At 46.6% G+C, this 22,451-nt stretch overlaps 1 protein-coding gene across 1 annotated transcript in view; it reads right to left on the bottom strand.

The window, feature by feature from the left end:
* The window catches only part of CC2D1A (coiled-coil and C2 domain containing 1A), a 3,016,164-nt gene that overhangs the window by 52,557 nt on the left and 2,941,156 nt on the right, over nt 1-22,451 (bottom strand). Inside the window, exon 29 of the mRNA XM_044057686.1 lies at nt 3,595-3,642. Within this exon, the coding sequence (XP_043913621.1) occupies nt 3,595-3,642 (48 nt within the window). The remainder of the gene's footprint in view (nt 1-3,594; nt 3,643-22,451) is intronic.

The raw sequence follows: 22,451 nt of genomic DNA on the forward strand, positions 1-22,451 counted from the left end.
GCAGTGGGATGTCTGGGGCTGAAAAGGGAGCGCACCCAGCCTGTTTATAAGTGTATTGGGATGTCAAACATAGCAGTGGGATGTCTGGGGCTGAAAAGGGTGCGCACCCAGCCTGTTTATAAGTGCATTGGGATGTCAAACATAGCAGTGGAATGTCTGGGGTGAATAAAGGAGCGCACCCAGCCTGTTTATAAGTGTATTGGGATGTCAAACATAGCAGTGAGATGTCTGGGGTGAATAAAGGAGCGCACCCAGCCTGTTTATAAGTGTATTGGGATGTCAAACATGGCAGTGGGATGTCTGGGGCTGAAAAGGGAGAGCACCCAGCCTGTTTATAAGTGTATTGGGATGTCAAACATAGCAGTGGAATGTCTGGGGCTGAAAAGGCAGCGCACCCAGCCTGTTTATAAGTGTATTGGGATGTCAAACATAGCAGTGGGATGTCTGGGGCTGAAAAGGGAGCGCACCCAGCCTGTTTATAAGTCTATGGGATGTCAAACATAGCAGTGGGATGTCTGGGGCTGAAAAGGGAGCGCACCCAGCCTGTTTATAAGTGTATTGGGATGTCAAGCATAGCAGTGGGATGTCTGGGGCTGAAAAGGGAGCGCACCCAGTCTGTTTATAAGTGTATTGGGATGTCAAACATAGCAGTGGAATGCCTGGGGTGAATAAAGGAGCGCACCCAGCCTATTTATAAGTGTATTGGGATGTCAAAAATAGCAGTGGGATGTCTGTGGCTGAAAAGGGAGAGCACCCAGCCTGTTTATAAGTGTATTGGGATGTCAAACATAGCAGTGGGATGTCTGTGGCTGAAAAGGGAGCGCACCCAGCCTGTTTATAAGTGTACTGGGATGTCAAACATAGCAGTGGGATGTCTGGGGTGAATAAAGGATCACACCCAGCCTGTTGATAAGTGTATTGGGATGTCAAACATAGCAGTGGAATGTCTGGGGTGAATAAAGGAGTGCACCCAGCCTGTTTATAAGTGTATTGGGATGTCAAACATAGCAGTGGAATGTCTGGGGTGAATAAAGGAGCGCACCCAGCCTGTTTATAAGTGTATTGGGATGTCAAACATAGCAGTGGGATGTCTGCGGTGAATAAAGAATCACACCCAGCCTGTTTATAAGTGTATTGGGATGTCAAAAATAGCAGTGGAATGTCTGGGGCTGAAAAAAGGATCACACCCAGCCTGTTTATAAGTGTATTGGGATGTCAAACATAGCAGTGGGATGTCTGGGGCTGAAAAGGGAGCGCACCCAGCCTGTTTATAAGTCTATTGGGATGTCAAACATAGCAGTGGAATGTCTGGGGCTGAAAAGGGAGCGCACCCAGCCTGTTTATAAGTATATTTGGATGTCAAACATAGCAGTGGAATGTCTGGGGTGAATAAAGGAGCGCACCCAGCCTGTTTATAAGTGTATTGGGATGTCAAACATAGCAGTGCGATGTCTGGGGCTGAAAAGGGAGTGGGATGACAAACATAGCAGTGGAATGTCTGGGGTGACTAAAGGAGCGCACCCAGCCTGTTTATAAGTGTATTGGGATGTCAAACATAGCAGTGGGATGTCTGGGGCTGAAAAGGGTGCGCACCCAGCCTGTTTATAAGTGCATTGGGATGTCAAACATAGCAGTGGAATGTCTGGGGTGAATAAAGGAGCGCACCCAGCCTGTTTATAAGTGCATTGGGATGTCCAACATAGCAGTGAGATGTCTGGGGTGAATAAAGGAGCGCACCCAGCCTGTTTATAAGTGTATTGGGATGTCAAACATGGCAGTGGGATGTCTGGGGCTGAAAAGGGAGCGCACCCAGCCTGTTTATAAGTGTATTGGGATGTCAAACATAGCAGTGGAATGTCTGGGGCTGAAAAGGCAGCGTACCCAGCCTGTTTATAAGTGTATTGGGATGTCAAACATAGCAGTGGGATGTCTGGGGCTGAAAAGGGAGCGCACCCAGCCTGTTTATAAGTCTATGGTATGTCAAACATAGCAGTGGGATGTCTGGGGCTGAAAAGGGAGCGCACCCAGCCTGTTTATAAGTGTATTGGGATGTCAAACATAGCAGTGGGATGTCTGGGGATGAAAAGGGAGCGCACCCAGTCTGTTTATAAGTGTATGGGGATGTCAAACATAGCAGTGGAATGCCTGGGGTGAATAAAGGAGCGCACCCAGCCTATTTATAAGTGTATTGGGATGTCAAAAATAGCAGTGGAATGTCTGGGCTGAAAAGGGAGCGCACCCAGCCTGTTTATAAGTGTATTGGGATGTCAAACATAGCAGTGGAATGTCTGGGGTGAATAAAGGAGTGCACACAGCCTGTTTATAAGTGTACTGGGATGTCAAACATAGCAGTGGAATGTCTGGGGTGAATAAACGAGCGCACCCAGCCTGTTTAGAAGTGTATTGGGATGTCAAACATAGCAGTGGGATGTCTGTGGCTGAAAAGGGAGCGCACCCAGCCTGTTTATAAGTGTATTGGGATGTCAAACATAGCAGTGGGATGTCTGTGGCTGAAAAGGGAGCGCACCCAGCCTGTTTGTAAGTGTACTGGGATGTCAAACATAGCAGTGGGATGTCTGGGGTGAATAAAGGATCACACCCAGCCTGTTGATAAGTGTATTGGGATGTCAAACATAGCAGTGGAATGTCTGGGGTGAATAAAGGAGTGCACCCAGCCTGTTTATAAGTGTATTGGGATGTCAAACATAGCAGTGGAATGTCTGGGGTGAATAAAGGAGCGCACCCAGCCTGTTTATAAGTGTATTGGGATGTCAAACATAGCAGTGGAATGTCTGAGACTGAAAAGGGAGCGCACCCAGCCTGTTTATAAGTGTATTGGGATGTCAAACATAGCAGTGGAATGTCTGGGGCTGAAAAGGCAGTGCACCCAGCCTGTTTATAAGTGTATTGGGATGTCAAACATAGCAGTGGGATGTCTGGGGCTGAAAAGGGAGCGCACCCAGCCTGTTTATAAGTCTATTGGGATGTCAAACATAGCAGTGGAATGTCTGGGGCTGAAAAAAGGAGGCACCCAGTCTGTTTATAAGTGTATTGGGATGTCAAACATAGCAGTGGAATGTCTGGGGCTGAAAAGGGAGCGCACCCAGCCTGTTTATAAGTGTATTGGGATGTCAAACATAGCAGTGGAATGTCTGGGGTGAATAAAGGAGCGCACCCAGCCTGTTTATAAGTGTATTGGGATGTCAAACATAGCAGTGGGATGTCTGGGGCTGAAAAGGGAGCGCACCCAGCCTGTTTATAAGTGTACTGGGATGTCAAACATAGCAGTGGGATGTCTGGGGCTGAAAAGGGAGCGCACCCAGCCTGTTTATAAGTGTATTGGGATGTCAAACATAGCAGTGGAATGTCTGGGGCTGAAAAGGGAGCGCACCCAGCCTGTTTATAAGTGTATTGGGATGTCAAACATAGCAGTGGAATGGGTGTGCAGACAACAAATGAGCAGATGGAGGAGACTTGCTCTACCTGTGAAGGTACAGACAAAGAATTATAGCAAACTTAAAAACAGCAACTAAAATGGTGAACGCATGATTTAAATTGGGAGTTCAAAAAACTCAATACCAAAGGCTTGCTTACCTCTTCATCTACCAGTTTGCGTTTGTGAAGAACATCTTTGGCTGCATCCTGCAAATCAACATCAGAAAATGTAACAACCTGAGAAGGCATATCAACATACTATCCCACCTGATATTTCCCTTACTCCCCCCTACCCACTTCCCCTCAAAATAATGTGCATCCAATTGGCCATATATTTTCAGCATAAATATGAAAAAGCAGTTACTTGACCAAATTGCTGTTTTCAGTATAAGACAAAGACATGTTTATTTCTTTTAAATTACATTTTAATAATTGTATTAGTCTCACTGGGTACAGCCCATTTTCAGATAGGATCTAGGGAGAAAACCTTCTTGCTACAGTGATTATATTTTTATATTTAATGAACAGTATTAAAACTGTAACAAACATTGGTTAACAGCATTAGATAAACTAGCATTGAATATTAGCATATTATTTTTTTGGCAATTAAACATCTATTGCGCTGAAAAAAGTTGTGTCTTACCATAACGTTCCGTCTGTGTTATCGATCTTCATCTATTCCTGACTGATGGGTTACCATTCTGATCCACAGAACCAATCCGGCTGTTATATAGCTCGCGCCAGCCAAAAAACTCTTGAGCTAGTAGTCTACTCATAATGCCCTTCTCTACATTACCTCAGATCGAGTTTGCAAAATTACAGAACATTGGAAGGAAACTAATTCCAAGTAAGGAAGCCATGTCCAAGGAAAAACCTAACAGAAGACCCAGGACAACAGGTGGCTCCATGAGGAATCCACAGAAGGGGGAAAGGTGGATGGGACGCCAAGAATAAATGAAGAGTCCCCAGCTACTTTAGATCCTGGGTGGCCCTATGGAAGGAAATTCCTGCGAGCCATAGAACCAAAGGCTCCTCTCCCCCTGGAGACCAGATCCAATTTGTAATGAGTAATAAAGGTATGCGGAGTAGCCCATGTTGCTACTGTGCATATTTCACTCATGGAAGCCTTAGTATGGAAGACAGCTGAAGTAACCATAAATCTAGTGGAATGTGCATTGGAAGTTTTAGCTTCTTTTTGTTATAAATGAAGGAAATACAATCTCAACTATTTGGACAACATAACCTTAGAGACAGATTTCACCAAGGTAGTACCAGAGAAGGAAACAAATAATTGTTCTGACCTCCTGATGTTTTTAGTTCTTTTGAGACAGAAACATAGTTGTCTGTGAACCTCTAACAGGTGTAAGCAATATTTGCCTTTGTTAGAAAAAATTGGAAAGAAGACAGGTAAATCTATAGTCTGATTAATACTGGACTCTGAGACCACCTTTGGAAGAGAGGATGGATTAATCCTGAGTGCAACTCTATCCTTATGGAAAATTAAACAAGGGAGTTTTGAACACAAGGCTTGAAATTCGGAAACCCATCTTGTGGAGGTGACAGCTATAAGTAAAAGTGTTTTCCAAGAGAAGAACCTCAAGTCACAAGTAGCTGCTGGTTCAAAAGGAGAAGCTACTAGTGACTGCAAAACAACAGTCGGGTTCTTAAAAGGGGGCTTCAAATGGATAGTTCCCTTGAGGAAGGCCTTACAAAGTCTGAGAGAGATTAAAGGCGGACCTCTAAAGCCATTATGAAAGTTAGAGATGGCTGCTAGAATTACCTTAACAGTAGAAGCGGAAGCTCCCCTACCAAGAAGAATTGCCAAAAATTCTAAAACTTTTTTCACCGGAGCTGAAAAGGGGTCAAGGCCATTATCACAAGTCCAGAATGAAAATCTCTTCCATTTACTGAGGTAGAAATTCCTAGTGGATAGTTTATGGGATGCCAGCAAAATGTTTTCGTACTAGGGATGGAATATCATTATGTCTGGTGACTAATGGAACTGGAGGAACCAAGCAGTTAGCTTGAGACTCTGAAGATTGGGATGCACCAGTCCCTGAGGGTAAGATGGAGGGTCCAGAACTGGGTCCAGAATCCATGGACGGCAAACCAGATGAGGCCATAGAAAGGCAAACCAAATTTGTTGAGGCCAGAAGGGTGCAATGAGGATTACTTTGCTTCTCAATCTGGCTGCTTTCTTGAGGAAAAGAGGGATCAAAGGGAAGAGGGGAAAGGCACATTGAAGACCTGGGGGGGGGCAATCAAGGAGAAGAGTGTCTCTCGGGGACTCCCCCTTAGGATGGATTAGGGCAAAATAGCTCTGCACTTGTTGTTTTGGGGTGATGCAAAAAGGTTGCAGCAAGGCTGGCCCCAGCGCTGAAAGATCTTCTTCGTTACCTTGGGATTGAGAGACCACTTGTGAGGCCGTAGAATGCATCTGTTTAGTTTGTCTGCTATCACGTTTGAACTCCCTGGGATGTGTGCTGCCGTTGGGATTGAGAGAGACCACTTGTGAGGCCGTAGAATGCATCTGTTTAGTTTGTCCTTGTGAGGCCGTAGAATGCATCTGTTTAGTTTGTCTATCACGTTTGAACTCCCTGGGATGTGTGCTGCCGTTACTTTGGGATTGAGACCACTTGTGAGGCAGTAGAATGCATCTGTTTAGTTTGTCTGAGAGACCACTTGTGAGGCCGTAGAATGCATCTGTTTAGTTTGTCCTTGTGAGGCAGTAGAATGCATCTGTTTAGTTTGTCCTTGTGAGGCAGTAGAATGCATCTGTTTAGTTTGTCCGCTATCACATTTGAACTCCCCGGGATGTGTGCTGTCGTTACCTTGGAATTGAGAGACCACTTGTTAGGCAGTAGAATGCATCTGTTTAGTTTGTCCGCTATCACATTTGAACTCCCTGGGATGTGTGCTGCTGTTACCTTGGGATTGAGAGACCACTTGTGAGGCAGTAGAATGCATCTGTTTAGTTTGTCCTTGTGAGGCAGTAGAATGCATCTGTTTAGTTTGTCTGCTATCACGTTTGAACTCCTGGGGGATGTGCTGCGTTGTTACCTTGGGAGAGACCACTTGTGAGGCAGTAGAATGCATCTGTTTAGTTTGTCCTTGTGAGGCAGTAGAATGCATCTGTTTAGTTTGTCCTTGTGAGGCAGTAGAATGCATCTGTTTAGTTTGTCCGCTATCACATTTGAACTCCCTGGGATGTGTGCTGCTGTTACCTTGGGATTGAGAGACCACTTGTGAGGCAGTAGAATGCATCTGTTTAGTTTGTCCGCTATCACATTTGAACTCCCCGGGATGTGTGCTGTCGTTACCTTGGAATTGAGAGACCACTTGTTAGGCAGTAGAATGCATCTGTTTAGTTTGTCCGCTATCACATTTGAACTCCCTGGGATGTGTGCTGCTGTTACCTTGGGATTGAGAGACCACTTGTGAGGCAGTAGAATGCATCTGTTTAGTTTGTCCTTGTGAGGCAGTAGAATGCATCTGTTTAGTTTGTCCTTGTGAGGCAGTAGAATGCATCTGTTTAGTTTGTCCTTGTGAGGCAGTAGAATGCATCTGTTTAGTTTGTCCTTGTGAGGCAGTAGAATGCATCTGTTTAGTTTGTCCGCTATCACATTTGAACTCCCCGGGATGTGTGCTGTCGTTACCTTGGAATTGAGAGACCACTTGTTAGGCAGTAGAATGCATCTGTTTAGTTTGTCTGCTATCACATTTGAACTCCCTGGGATGTGTGCTGCTGTTACCTTGGGATTGAGAGACCACTTGTGAGGCAGTAGAATGCATCTGTTTAGTTTGTCTGCTATCACGTTTGAACTCCCTGGGATGTGTGCTGCCGTTACCTTGGGATTGAGAGACCACTTGTGAGGCAGTAGAATGCATCTGTTTAGTTTGTCCGCTATCACATTTGAACTCCCCGGGATGTGTGCTGCCGTTACCTTGGGATTGAGAGACCACTTGTGAGGCAGTAGAATGCATCTGTTTAGTTTGTCCGCTATCACATTTGAACTCCCTGGGATGTGTGCTGCTGTTACCTTGGGATTGAGAGACCACTTGTGAGGCAGTAGAATGCATCTGTTTAGTTTGTCTGCTATCACGTTTGAACTCCCTGGGATGTGTGCTGTCATTACCTTGGGATTGAGAGACCACTTGTGAGGCAGTAGAATGCATCTGTTTAGTTTGTCTGCTATCACGTTTGAACTCCCTGGGATGTGTGCTGCCGTTACCTTGGGATTGAGAGACCACTTGTGAGGCAGTAGAATGCATCTGTTTAGTTTGTCTGCTATCACGTTTGAACTCCCTGGGATGTGTGCTGCTGTTACCTTGGGATTGAGAGACCACTTGTGAGGCAGTAGAATGCATCTGTTTAGTTTGTCTGCTATCACGTTTGAACTCCCTGGGATGTGTGCTACTGTTACCTTGGGATTGAGAGACCACTTGTGAGGCAGTAGAATGCATCTGTTTAGTTTGTCTGCTATCACGTTTGAACTCCCTGGGATGTGTGCTGCTGTTACCTTGGGATTGAGAGACCACTTGTGAGGCAGTAGAATGCATCTGTTTAGTTTGTCTGCTATCACGTTTGAACTCCCTGGGATGTGTGCTGCCGTTACCTTGGGATTGAGAGACCACTTGTGAGGCAGTAGAATGCATCTGTTTAGTTTGTCCTTGTGAGGCAGTAGAATGCATCTGTTTAGTTTGTCCTCTATCACATTTGAACTCCCCGGGATGTGTGCTGTCGTTACCTTGGAATTGAGAGACCACTTGTTAGGCAGTAGAATGCATCTGTTTAGTTTGTCCGCTATCACGTTTGAACTCCCTGGGATGTGTGCTACTGTTACCTTGGGATTGAGAGACCACTTGTGAGGCAGTAGAATGCATCTGTTTAGTTTGTCCGCTATCACGTTTGAACTCCCTGGGATGTGTGCTGCCGTTACCTTGGGATTGAGAGACCACGTGTGAGGCAGTAGAATGCATCTGTTTAGTTTGTCCGCTATCATGTTTGAACTCCCTGGGATGTGTGTTGCTATCAGAAAGCGGATGGAGGCAAAGGCCCATTGCCACACTCGGAGGGCTTCTCAAAACAGGGGAAATTTGTTTCCTACTGCTTGTTGATGTACCAGGCTACGGACATACTGTCTGATTGAATTGCAATTGTTCCCTCAGGTAGGGCAGAATGAAATGCTTGCAACGCTAGTAGCACTGCCCTCAGCTTTAAAATGTTGATATGCAAACTGGCCTCTATCAGGGAGCAAATGCTCTGGACTGACTTTCCCAGAAAATTCCCCCCACCCCATCTGGGAGGCATCCATGGTCACTATGGCCTTGGTTTGAGAAGGGACAAAGGGATCTGATTGGATTCCATCAACCAAGACAGGTCTTTTTTGCAGCAACTTGTAATGAGTATGGGGTGGTTCACTGGATGGGTTAGGATAGACCACTGATTTGCAAGAAGCCATTGTAGCAATCCCATGTGAAATCTTGCTAGCATGTCCACAGTGACTGCTGTTGCCATGGACCCTAATGTTTGAAGCAGTAGCTGGGCTGGTACTTTGTTTGACCCCAGAGGGGAATGAACTTGAGATCTTATTTTCTGTAGCCGGTGGGGTGGCAGAGAAGCTACACAAGAGAGAGAGTTGAGACGAGTTCTGATATAGTCCATGGATTAATATTTCTAAGTAAATAAAGTGAAATAAATAGACAGAAAAATAGTTCGAAAAATTGTAATAAGCTATAAAACGTACTTGACTGCAAGAGAGAGTCAGCTGACACATCTTTTCTATAAAAGCGGCAAAGGAGATCTTAGGTAATATGGAGAGGGGCGTTATGGGTAGAGTACTAACTTGAGAGTTTTTTAGCTGGTGCGAGCTATATAATGTTCGGATCGGTTCTGAGGATTGGAACCAGTAACCCATTAGTCAAGAATAGATGTAGATCGACAACATCAGATAAGATGTTAAGTAAAATTAAAACAGTTTATATAAGAGAGTGTAATCAGTCCTGTAATGTAAATGGTTTTGGAGGTAGCTATTTGAGATGGCCAGTGGAATAAACATTTACTAGGTATGGAGTCTGTTTCTGACTTTTCAGCACTTTTCAAGCAGGTTAACAAAATTCTGCTAGATAATACGTAAATGGCAATTAAACTAATAATGAGATATAAATATAGTATGGTTCAGGAATGTTACAGTGTCTAAAAAGGACAACTTGTCATTGTTAGAAGTCATGTAATTGAACTATAAGATCATTTACAAACCAGCAACTCATTTATTACAATACAAACAACAGTAGTAATGCTGATGACACACGGTTATGGACACTTAATTCACATCAATATTTTTACACATAGGCACTTATATTAACATTTTTCATTTACACTTATAAATTACATACATCTTTTCTAACTTTATAACAAATGTCCCTCACTCTATTACATAAACTGCTCTCTAACTTTAAACCACACTCCTCCATCTAGACATTATTCTGCAAGTTGTTCACATGAATTCCATTTATTTTCACATAATTTGCACTTTACACGTTCTAAGGTTCCAACTTCTACTTCACTTACCTCTTCTGTAATATCCAGTACCAATTACAGTTGGTTTACAGTTTGATTTTCATTTTGTAGTAACTGCCTTTTGGCATTAAATGTAGCAAGGCATTACTATGGCAAGGCAATGCAGATCTTGTGGCCCAGTTCAAAAGAATCATTTCCTTAGTTACAGCCATTTACTCCCCCACAATTTCTGATAAGTACTCTGTATGGAATTTTTAAAAGTCTGCAAACTCATACTCCCAAAAAATACACTCCCAGATAAACTTTTTCCTTCCACTCGCATCGTCAGCATTTGCTAACTACCCAGAGGAAAACTTCTCTGAAGCCTGCCTGGGGTATAAACATAAACAAATTCATATCTGCATATGTAATTTACCACTATAGCCTGCGTTTTAACTTCATCAGTTTTACATCCCAAAGTCTTAAAACAGTCTCAAATTTTTTCACAACACTAAAGTGTTCTTTACTGGATTTATCAAGTACAAAATAACAGCATATGCAAATAAAGCTGTTTTTGATCACACTACTAGTTATACCTTGAATTAGTGGGTCTCTTATTTTTCTTTGCTGATAGCTCTAAATATAAAGAAAATAAAGGAGAAACAGGACACCCCTACCTCATCCTCTGTTCAAACACAGCTGGTCAGAAAGGAATCCTCCCTACTTTAATTCTTTACTCCACCCTTTCATATATTCTGCTAACTAATCCTGTTATTCCATCAGGGAATGTAAATGCTTGCACTGCCCTACTCCTAAAATCCCAGCTGACACTACAGAATGCTTTCTCTGCATCAAGGCCCACCAACAACAGTGGTATTTGCTTACATTCTGCTTCCCTCTGGATCATCAATGTTCTGTCAATGCTGCCAAATGTTTGCCTCTCTCCACAAAAGCACACTGAGTTAAGCCTATCATGTTTGGCAACACCTTTGCCATGCTCGTAGCGAGTACAGATATAAACACTTCATGGTTTAAAATTGAAATGAGTCTATGTGAAGCTGGGTCTAAAGAGTTGTTAGATCAGGGCTTTTCAATGTACAGTACAGCCGACAGACTAGAGAGTAAAATAAACATAAAAAAGAAGTTATGTACTCACCATAACGTTCCATCTGAGTAGATACTTCATTTGTCTGCAACCTGTGGGTGTCGGATCCGACCTCGGATCCGATCCGGCAGCTTTCCAAGCTCCAAGATCCTAGCTCCTACCCATAATCCCCTGCTACTAACCACATTACCTCAGATCGTTTTTTTTTGCCTCGCCAACTTGAGACAGAACCAACTCCGAGTGATCAGAAAATTCCCGACAGGTTCGGGGGATGGCAGGGGGAGTCGGTTGCAGACAAATGAAGTATCTACTCAGATGGAACGTTATGGTGAGTGCAACATGTATTCATTTGATCTGCAACCTGTGGGACAGAGTCCCCAGATAATCTACAAGAACCTGGGTGGTCCTTACGGAAGGATATTCCGAAGCACCGCGGAGCCAAAAGAAGCCCTACTCCTGGAAATCATATCCAGCTTGTAATGAGAAATGAACGTATGAGATGAGGACCAGGTAGCTGCTGAACATACATCGTCTACTGGAACCCTAGACCAAAAGGCTGTTGAGGTAGCTACAGATCTTGTGGAATGAGCACGGACGCCAACCGGAGCTGGCTTGCCAGACAAAGTGTATCCCAGCATAATGCACTGACAGATCCAATTTGCTACAGTCACTTTAGTAATTGCCTTGCCCATGGCTGACTTTGCATAAGAAACAAACAACTGGTCCGACTTGCGAAACTCTCTAGTCCTGTGCAAGTAAAAACGCAGTTGTCTGTGTACATCCAATTTGTGCAACATGTATTCACCTTTGTTGTGAAAATTTGGGAAAAATACAGGAAGATTTATTGACTGATTACTATTTGATTCTGTAGCTACCTTAGGCAAGAAAGATGGATTAGTCCTGAGGGACACTCTATCCTTGTGAAAGATAAGGTACGGAGGCTTGATACACAAAGCTTGCAATTCTGAAACCCTCTTGGCTGAAGTAATAGCCACCAAGAAAGCCGTTTTCCAAGATAAGAACTTCAACGGAACCGAGGCCGCAGGCTTGAAAGGTGGTCTCGTCAAGGCTTGCAAGACCAGAGTGAGATCCCACGGGGGAACCACAGTCTTTACAGGTGGTTTCAAAAGAAAAACTCCCCTTAAGAAGGTTTTGCACAACTTAGTAGATGCTAAAGAGCCTATGCCGTCCCCCACATGAAAATGGGAGATGGCTGCCAGCTGTACCTTAACCGTGGAGGCACTTGCTCCCTGCCTAAGAAGCAGGGAAAGGAAGTTCAGAATAGTCGGAATAGGGACAGTAAATGGGTCCAAGTCTTTGTCTTCGGCCCAGATGGAGAAACATTTCCATTTGCTGTTGTAAAGTTTTCTGGTAGATGGTTTATGGGCCGCCACCAGAATGGCTTTAACGGGGGAAGAGATACCGGGAGTCCTAGCCATTAATGGAACTGGATCAACCAAGCAGCAAGTTTGAGATTGACCAGGTTCGGGGTAGGGCATCCCACTGGATGCAAGATTAGGTCTGGACTGGGATCCAGAATCCATGGGGGAGCCATACTGTGAGACCGCAGAAAGGGGAACCAGATCTTTCGAGACCAGAATGGGGCTATGAGGATAACTCTGCTCCCCAACTGACAGGCTTTCTGGATGAATTTCATCATGAGTGGGAGGGGGGGGGTAAGCATAAAGGAGTCCGGGGGGCCAAGCATGGACTACAGCGTCTCTGGGGATCTCCCCTCTGGGGGGAACTATCGTGAAGTACTCGCTGCATTTTGTGTTTAAAGGAGAAGCGAAAAGATCGCAGCGAGGCTGACCCCATCTGTGGAAGATCTGCTTCGCAACAGATGGATTCAGAGACCACTCGTATGGAGTGAGAAGCACCCGACTTAGTTTGTCTGCTAATATGTTGGACTGTCCCGGAATGTGCGTTGCTATCAGAAAGCGGTTGGTGGACATCGCCCATTCCCAAACTTTCATGGCTTCTCGACACAGGGGATAAGATCTGGTCCCTCCTTGTTTGTTTATATACCAGACTACTGCCAAGTTGTCTGTCTGGATTGCAGTAGTCCCCAGGGGAAGAAGGTCGTGGAGAGCTTGCAACGCCAGAAGCACCGCCCTCATCTCTAGGACATTGATATGCAATGCGGTCTCTCGGGAAGTCCACGTGCCTTGAACGGATCTGCCTGAACAATGCCCCCCCCCCACCCGAGGCGAGAAGCGTCCATGGTCAACGTGGCTTCGACCGGGGGGGATCACAAAAGGCCTCCCTTCTCCGAGTTCCTGCGCATGTAACCACCACAGAAGGGAGCCCCTGCAAACCCTGCTCAGGGGTATTGGCGTGCTTAACGGGTGAATTGACAGGGACCATTGGACTAGAAGTGTCCATTGTAATATGCGCATTCGCAGATGGGCATGAAGAGTGAGACCGATCGCTGCTGACATAGACCCCAGTGCCCTCAGGACTAACTCCGCCGGAGGAGCAGGGCTCCGAAGAAGGGCTAACACCTGATACGACAAGTTGTTCAGCCTGGCTGACGTTAGAACAACTCGGGAGATTCGTGTATCTAACCTGGCCCCTATGAATTCTAGGGCTTGAGTGGGACACGGGCAGGATTTCTGCTCGTTCACTGAGATGCCTAGGTTGTGGGTCAGAGACAGAGCATAATCTCTCGCCACACAGAGCTGATGCATGTTGGTCGCGGTGAGGAGCCAGTCGTCTAGGTAGGGGAAGACCTGAATGCCCTGAAGTCTCAGGTGGGCTGCAACCACTGCCATGACCTTGGTGAACACTCTGGGGGCTGAGGTGAGGCCGAATGGAAGAACCCTGAATTGATAATGACTGGCTCCTAGCCGGAAGCGGAGAAACCTCCTGGATCACCTGTCCATCAAGATGTGGTAATACGCATCCTTCAGGTTTAACGAGCACATCCAGTCGTTCTCCCGCAGAAGGGGGAGAATTGATTGGAGAGTGACCATCCGGAACTTTTCCTTGGGTATGAACAGGTTCAGAGCAAAAAGGTCTAAGATGGGTCTGAGGTCCCCCGTTTTCTTTGGCACCAAAAAGAACCTGGAGTAATAACCCAATCCGGACTGATCTGGGGGGACGGGCTGGATGGCTCTTTTTCTTAGCAGCTTTGAAATCTCCAAAGCCGCTGCCTCCCTCTGATCGGGTGGGACATCGGGGAGACATCTGGGTTTGGGGGGTAGGTTCATGAATGGAATGGAGTATCCTCTGGATATGACCCGGAGCACCCATCGATCTGTTGTAAGGGACTCCCAATTTGACAGGTGCTCCGACAACCGCCCCCCCGACTGCCTCCAGAGAGGGACAGTCGGGCAAGTCCTCAGGGCTGTTGCGCGGGTCTGTCCGAGAAAGGTTCTCTAGACCCGAAGTTACGCGGCCCCCCTCTGCCTCTGGGCCAGCGTCCTCCTTGTCCTCCTCTGCCTCTAGAGGACGAGTGGTCCGCAGCAGGATGGGATTGCTGAGACTTACGGAACCACAGCTTCCTTTGTCCCCTCTGATTCCTGGAGAAGGATCTTTGGGGATTAGAGAAGCGGACTCCGACGGCAAACAGCGTCTTCCCATCCTTTTCGCTTTGGACCAGCGTGTCACGAACAGTTTTGCCAAACAAGGCAGAACCGTCAAAAGGGGCGTTTGCGAGGGACGCCTTGAAGGGATCCGTGAAGTCGCAAAGACGGAGCCAGGAGAGACGTCGCAAGATGACCCCGGCTCCGCTAGCTCTAGCTGCTCCCTCCGTTGCGTGGGAGAGAAGCCACATAGATGTATTGGAGATGGATTTTAGAGTGGCCATCCGAGTCTCAAAAAAGTACAGTTTTGTACCTACCATAAATGTAGATGTTCGAAGATCCACATTGCTGCAGTCCTTACACTTGGGTAGTCCGCTGTCCTCGGTCGGCCCGAATATCAAAGTATAAGGCTGACGTCGGTCAAGGCGCATTTGACTGACATCAGGACGTCAGGGTACAAATGCGCATGACCGACGTCATATCCGCAGTCTTTTCTTGCCCCAGATGTCAGAAGACCCTAAAAATAAAGGTCAAAACCAAAAGACAGCAAACAAACAGCCAACCACCCTTGCACTAATTATATGTACAATATACACAATATTTACAACCCAACCCACACAACCACCTCTAACTACAGAGGGGAAGGAGGGAGGGTAATTGGACTGCAGCAATGTGGATCTTGAACATCTACATTTATGGTAGGTACAAAACTGTACTATGTTCTTCATCTCACATTGCTGCAGTCCTTACACTTGGGTAGAATCCCAAAGCAGAGGTAAGGGAGGATGGCCAAACTACAAGGAAGCAGGAGCTGCCAAAATGCCCTGCAAAACAGCAGTGGCAAAACCAGCCCTGGATTTAGAGTAAAGTGGCAGGTGATAATGCCTAGAGAAAGTATGCACTGAACTCCAAGTAGTTGCCTCCAAAATATCCTTGGTTGCCACTCCCCTCAAAAAGGCTGTGGAAGTGGCAGTAGCCCTAGTGGAATGAGGCCTAATCCCAGCTGGAATCTCCTTGCCATGATGGGAATAACAGAAAGCAATGCAAAACCCAATCCACTTAGAAATAGTTTGTTTTGACACAGGCTTGCCCTGAGAACTCAAAGCAAAAGAAACAAACAACTGCTGAGACTGCCTGAACCCTTTAGTTCTGTCCAAATAATATCGCAACTGCCTGTGTACATCTAAAGTGTGCAAAATCTTTTCCCCTTTATTTTGGGGATTTGCATAAAAAGTAGGCAAATGAATAGTTTGGTTTAAAGCGACACTAGAAACCACCTTAGGCATAAAGGAAGGATTAGTACGCAAAGATACCCTATCCTTATGGAAAATCAAGAAAGGCTCAACCGCCATAAGGGCCTGTAATTCAGAAACCCGTCTTGCAGAGGTAATGGCCAACAAAAAGGCAGTCTTCCATGATAAATATTTCAATTCAGAAGTAGCTGCAGGCTCAAAAGGTTGTAGAGTGAGTTTCTCCAACACAAAATTGAGATCCCAAGCAGGAGTAGGAGCTCTACGTGGGGGTCTTATATTCTTTGCCCCTCTAAGAAATTGCTTGAACAAAGGATGAGAAAACAATGGAGGGTCACATTCATAGTGAGCTGAAATTGCTGCAGCATGAACCTTAATAGAAGAGAAGGACAAACCTTTGTCCAGTAACTCAGTAAGATATTGAAGAGCCACACTTAAATTAGGCTCAGAAACATCAAAATCCTTTGCTGCACTCCAAAATAAAAATCTCTTCCATTTATCTGCGTACACTTTCCTTGTACTAGGCCTTCTAGCTTCCAAAATCACATTCAAAACTTGTTGTGGAAGTTGAGACCCTCTATGGTTCAAAACAGAATATGCCAGGCTGTTAGGTGAAGAGAGTGAAGTTTGACATTGAGTAAATGGCTGTCCTCCTGTGACAACAGGTGTGGAATCGAAGGCAAAGGCCATGGAGGCTTCCGTACCAGACTTCTCAGTAATGGGTACCAGTGCTGTCGAGGCCAATCTGGAGCTATTAAAATCATCCTTGGCTTGTCCTGTCTGACCTTTAGAAGTACCTTTGGGAGGAGAGGCAGAGGTGGAAAGGCATACACATGAAGATTGCTCCAATTGAAAGAAAGAGCATCCACTTTCCAAGCTGTGGGATGAAACCTTTTGTGCAAAACTTTGGCAGCTGATGGTTTAGTGGAGAAGCGAACAGATCTATGTCTGGAGTTCCCCATGACACTGTCAATTTCTGAAATACATGAGGATCCAATTTCCACTCGTGGGGATCCATAATTGCCTGCTCAACACATCTGCTAAGGAGTTCTGTGCTCCTGGCAGAAACCTTGCCTGAAGATTGAGCTGTAAACTGAGAGCAGTCTCCCACAAAATCATTGCTTGCCTGCATAGAGGATAAGAATGCGTTCCCCCTTGCTTGTTGATGTACCACATGACAGTTGTGTTGTCTGTTAGAATCAACACCTGCCCTGGAAGAAGTAAATCCTTGAAAGCTATTAATGCAAACTGGACTGCTAACATCTCCTTCAGGTTGATATGTAGATGTAGTCTGGCAGGCCACTTGTCTTGTATCCACTTTCCATTTAGATGAGCTCCCCAAGCTTTGTCTGAGGCATCTGTCGTTAAAATCTGACTCGCCTCTGGCCGGGTCACAGAGAGTCCCTTGTTTAGGTGACATTCCTGAGCCCACCACCAAAATTCCTTTTGAATGCAAGGTATTATTTGAATGACAGTGTCCAGATCCTGGCAGTGCTGTGTCCATACATTTTTGAGATACCATTGCAGCTTCCTCATATGCAGTTTGGCATTGGGAAGCACCAGAATACAAGATGCCATGAACCCTAAGGCTTGAAGGACTGTCCTTGCAGTCAGCCCGGACTGATGAGATAGTTGATGGAAGTAAAGGAAAAGACTCTTTTGTTTGTCCGGGGTTAAAAAGGCCATCTGGGATGCTGTATTCAGTCTTACACCCAGAAAGCACATGTCCTGAGAGGGTACTAGACTGGACTTTATTTCGTTCACAGAATACCCCAGGCATCTTAGCACTGCTATCACATATTCCAAATGATGAAGAAGCTCTTCCTTCCTTGAGCCAGAATCAGGCAGTCGTCCAAATAAGGATAGATCTGTATTCCTTTTAGCCTGAAGAAAGCTATCACTGGAGCCAGAACTTTCGTGAACACTCTGGGCAGTAGATAAGCCAAAGGGCAATGCAGAGAACTGATAGTGAGAAGTCCCAGCTCGAAAACGCAGATACTTCCTGCAACTTAGTCTGATAGGAACATGAAGGTAAGCCTCCTTGAGATCCAAAGTTACCATCCAATGATCTTTGCCCAGCAGAGGTAAAAGCTGTTGTAACGTCAACATTTTGAACTTGGGAATGTCCAGATAAGTGTTGAGGATAGATAAATCCAAAATTGGTCTCCACGTGTTCCCCTTCTTTGGTACTAGGAACAGGCGAGAATAAAATCCTAGGCCCACTTCTGGCATAGGGACCGGCTGTATGGCCCCTAGTTGAAGTAACAGAGAAATTTGCTTGTGAGCCTCTATTCTTTGTTGAGGAGGAACGTCTGGCATGCCTCTGAAAGGAGGCAAGGTATGGAAATAAAACCTGTAACCTTGGTGTATGATATCCAATACCCATCTGTCTTGGGTAATTAAACTCCAATTTTCTTTGAAAAGTGCCAACCTTCCTCCCAAAGGTGCTGCCAGACGAGAAGGATCTGGCAGCCGAAAAGGTAGGTCATTGGGTCTGTTTACGAAAGGACTGACCCCTGCCCTCACCTGAAGACTGTGCAGGAGAACTCCCTGTTCTAGGCCTGAAAGAGCCCTGAGCTCTGCCCCTACCACGTCTAGATCTACCCCTAGACTGGGAATCATTAGAAGGATACGTCCACCCTTTAGCAGGCCAATTTCTACTAAACTTTGGAGGCTGAACCTGCAAAAAATCTTTAACAGTCTGCATAGACTTAGCCTTGTCTTCCATTTTCTTTAAAACTGCCTCAACAGGAGAACCAAACAACACATCAGATTGTAAAGGAGCATCTAAAATCCTTGTTTTAACATGGTCAGATAAATTCTGATCCCTCAGCCAGGCGTGCCTGCGATGAACTGACCCAGTGGCAGCCACCCTAGACGAGGCCTGTACAGCATCAAAACCACATTGCAAAGAATGTTTACCCACCTGTTCAGAAACATGTACTAAATCTTGTAACTCTTTACAATCAATACCTTCCGCCAGAGCATCAACCTTAGACTTCAACTGTGAAAGGAGATAGTTTTGGTATTTTAACATGTGAAACTGGCAATTCAAAGCCCTCATAGCTAGAGTGGAAGAAGTATAAACTTTCTTTCCCCATCTATCCAAGGCCCTGGCTTCTTTATCTGCAGGAACCGGATTCTTGACAACAGAAGCCTTAACACCTTTAGGCCCCTGGCTAACAGTTTCTGGGTCTGCCCTAGGACTCTTAAAAAGATACTTATGAACTTCAGGCACCCTGTAATACCGATCCGGTTTAACAGGAGCAGGAGGTAAAGAATCAGGATTAAGAGAAGCCTCTGTAAAAACATCTTCCACTACATCCAAAACAGGAGGTATAGCCAAAGGCCTATGCTGGGGTAAAAACAAAAATTCCCTAAGCCTTTTCCTGGAATCAGAGAAGTCCTGACCTTCCCACTTAAAATGCTCCCTCATGGAATGAAGAGTTTCTGAAAAAGAAAAATCCTCAGGAGGAGAAGCAGAAGGAGTAGAATCATCCACATCAGAAACAGAATAAGGAGAGTACTCCTGCAAGTCTTCAGCCGAAGACTCTGAAACATCCGAAGCCTGCTCAAAACTCCCTAGCTCAGGCTCCACCCTAGGTCTCTTATCAGGAGGGGGCAAAGAACCCCTAATCAGAGTAATCAAATCTTCTGCCATTTTAAGCATATGCTTCTTGGGCACAGTTCCAGAAGAACTAGGGGTGACACCAACTGAAGCTAAACCTGGCCTGCCTCTAGGAGAAGCCTTGGAAACAGAAGGAGAGGGCCTAACCACCCTAGGCAGGGAGGGGAGTATATTAACCTGAGAAGCCCCATCACCCTGGCCTGCCTCCTGAGAGGCCACATCCTGCAGTAACAAGGTCTCTCCCTGGGATCCCAAAGAAACCTCCGGTGGAACCACCGGCTCCACCGACACCTCTAAAGAACCGGCGTCCGGTACGGACAGTTCTTCTAGCCTAGGCTTCACTGCTTTGTCCTTGCACTTCTTCGAAGAAGCGGGCGTCGGAGCATCCAACGGCATTTTATAATTGCACCGCTTCCCAAAGACTAACCTGGCACAATCTAATCTCCTCTTTATAGTGCGCTTATTAAATCTAGCACAAGAGCGACACCCAACAACGTCGTGCTCAGGCCCTAAACAAGGAATACACAAAGTATGATAGTCTCTATGCGGTATCTGTTTCCCACAAGAAATACAATTATTCACTTTTTCTGACATCCGGTAAACCACTGAGGCAAGAAAAAACTAAAATATTCCCCAACGGGGTACTTAGCCAACTTTGACTCGGTCTGAAACTCCGAAAACGAAAAATTTCAGAACGCCAACCGGCACTTGCAATACTGCTTCTGCATCGGACCATGCGGCAAAAAAGACTGAGGATATGACTTCGGTCATGCGCATTTGTACCCTGACGTCCTGATGTCAGTCAAATGCGCCTTGACCGACGTCAGCCTTATACTTTGATATTCAGGCCGACCGAGGACAGCGGACTACCCAAGTGTAAGGACTGCAGCAATGTGAGATGAAGAACATCCTTCTTGTCTGGGACCGACATGGACTCCGGGGGGGGCTGCAGCGTATTCCTTAATCAAGTCTCGCTGTAGCCTAATGGTATGTGCCATATAGTTCAGCGCCCTTATGGAAAAGGTCGCTGAAGCAAACATCCGCTTCCCAATCTGGTCAAGCGCTCGAGATTCTTTATCCGGCGGGTGAACCGAAGAACTCTCCTGCACGAGTTCTTTCTTGGTGGCCGCCACCACCAACATGGCATCAACAGGGGTTCCTTTGGCCCAAGATGATCTATCTGTAGGGGGACTGAGGACTTTATCGGGGCACCTAGGGATTGGCTCCACGGTGTTGGGCTCCTTCCACGCCCTGGTGGTAATTAAGTCCACTAGGGGGTCGGCCGGAGGGGACACCCAGGAGGTAGATGGGCCTGCCTCAAAGGCCTCCAGGAACACGGACTCATCAAGAGAGGGCTTTTGAGCTGACCACCCCCCTCTGATACGCAACATTTCCATGATGTCTCCAAAGGAGACATCTTCAGGGGGTGACCTTGGGGAACCCTCCGTATCATCTAAGTCTGTGTCAGTGGTAACGGACTCGGGGGAGTCCAGGTGCCTCCTTTTGCACCGATGTTTCCGAGGGACCTCCTTGGTGGTGCTGTCCGAAGAGGGCTCGTCAACGGGTTGTTGTTCCTCCGCGGGAACTAGCCGGAGGGCTTGGGCAGGCTGTCCCGATGGACGGATGATGGAAGACAGACCCTCATACAGTGGGGGTACGGGTGGATCCGAAGCCCGGGTCGGGGATCTGGAGGACCTCAACAGTACCCTCTCCACTACCTCAAAAGCCGAAGGAGAGCCACTCTCGCCAGCCTTTGAGAGCAATCTCCTCGGATCCGAGGAAGGGATCGGGGTTGGAGCCGATGCAGTCGGCGCCGAGGCAGAGGTGTGCTCCGACGCCAACAGCGCCGAAGACACAGCAACTCCCTCGGATCCGACGCTCAGCCCTCGGCCCCGAGAGCTCGGGTCCAATAAGCTCGAAGGTATAGTCGGCGTCGAAGAGACCACCGCTATCGGCGCCGACAATTCCCCGGGTCCGAATGGGCCTGGATCTGATGACTCCGAGACCCGAAAACGAGTCGGAGAAGGAGTGATCGGGGCAAATATGGTTGCACTCCCCAGAGGGCAGGAGCATCCCCATCTGCATTTGGGTCTGCAAGAATCAACGCATCATCCAATCCATATCCGCTTCGGAGATGCTTCGGGTCTACCTGGATAAAGTAGTAGAGGCGGGCCGGGAGGGCCGCCTCAAAGATCTCGAGGGAGACCTATCCTCCTCCTCCGGCGAGAAACGGGGAGAACGGCGCCAAGAGGAGGGGGATCCGGAGACCCTCGAGGGAGATCTAAGCACTTTCACTGGCGGAGCCGAAGGATGAGGTTCGGCCCGCCTTTTGTGGGACTTATGTCCTTCCTTATCCTTGTGCCTCTTCTCTTTAAGGGAAGAGGCACTAGTTTCCCCAGAGCTCAAACCCGAAGTGGGAGGTTGAGTCCTGGGTAGAGCTAGGGGGACAGATGGCGCCAAAGCAGCTGGAGCCCGAACGGGAGAGGAAGAAGAAGCCGACTCCTGGGGGAGCTTTCCTGCCAGGATCAGCTTTGTTCTTCCTATCCCGAAGTGCCCGGAGGTTAAAGGCCGCGCAGATCTGGCAGGCCTCTGACAAATGGGCTGCCCCCAGGCACAAAACGTACTGAGTGTGGCCATCAGCTGGAGAAAGCTTGTGGCCACACTCAGTACATTTAGAAAAAATGGCCTTAGGCTCTTCAGACATATTCACACACACACACACACCCAAACACTAGGACGGGGAGGGGGAGTGAAGGTAAGCTAGCGAATAAAATTAACAAAAGGGACCAAAACTAGCACTAGGAGTAGAAAAAGGGACTAGCACACACACAACGACAACTTTGTTGAAAAAAAAGTGGTTTAAAACCAGCAATGATCTCACCCAGCCAGGAGCTCTTCACAGGGAAGCTTCTTCCGCCGCGGCAAAAAACGATCTGAGGTAATGTGGTTAGTAGCAGGGGATTATGGGTAGGGGGGAGGAGCTAGGAGCTCAGATCTTGGAGCTTGG

This window comes from Protopterus annectens, chromosome 15.part0 (genome assembly GCF_019279795.1).
Source record: "Protopterus annectens isolate FY-2018-M chromosome 15.part0, PAN1.0, whole genome shotgun sequence".
Classification (NCBI taxonomy): domain Eukaryota; kingdom Metazoa; phylum Chordata; order Ceratodontiformes; family Protopteridae; genus Protopterus; species Protopterus annectens.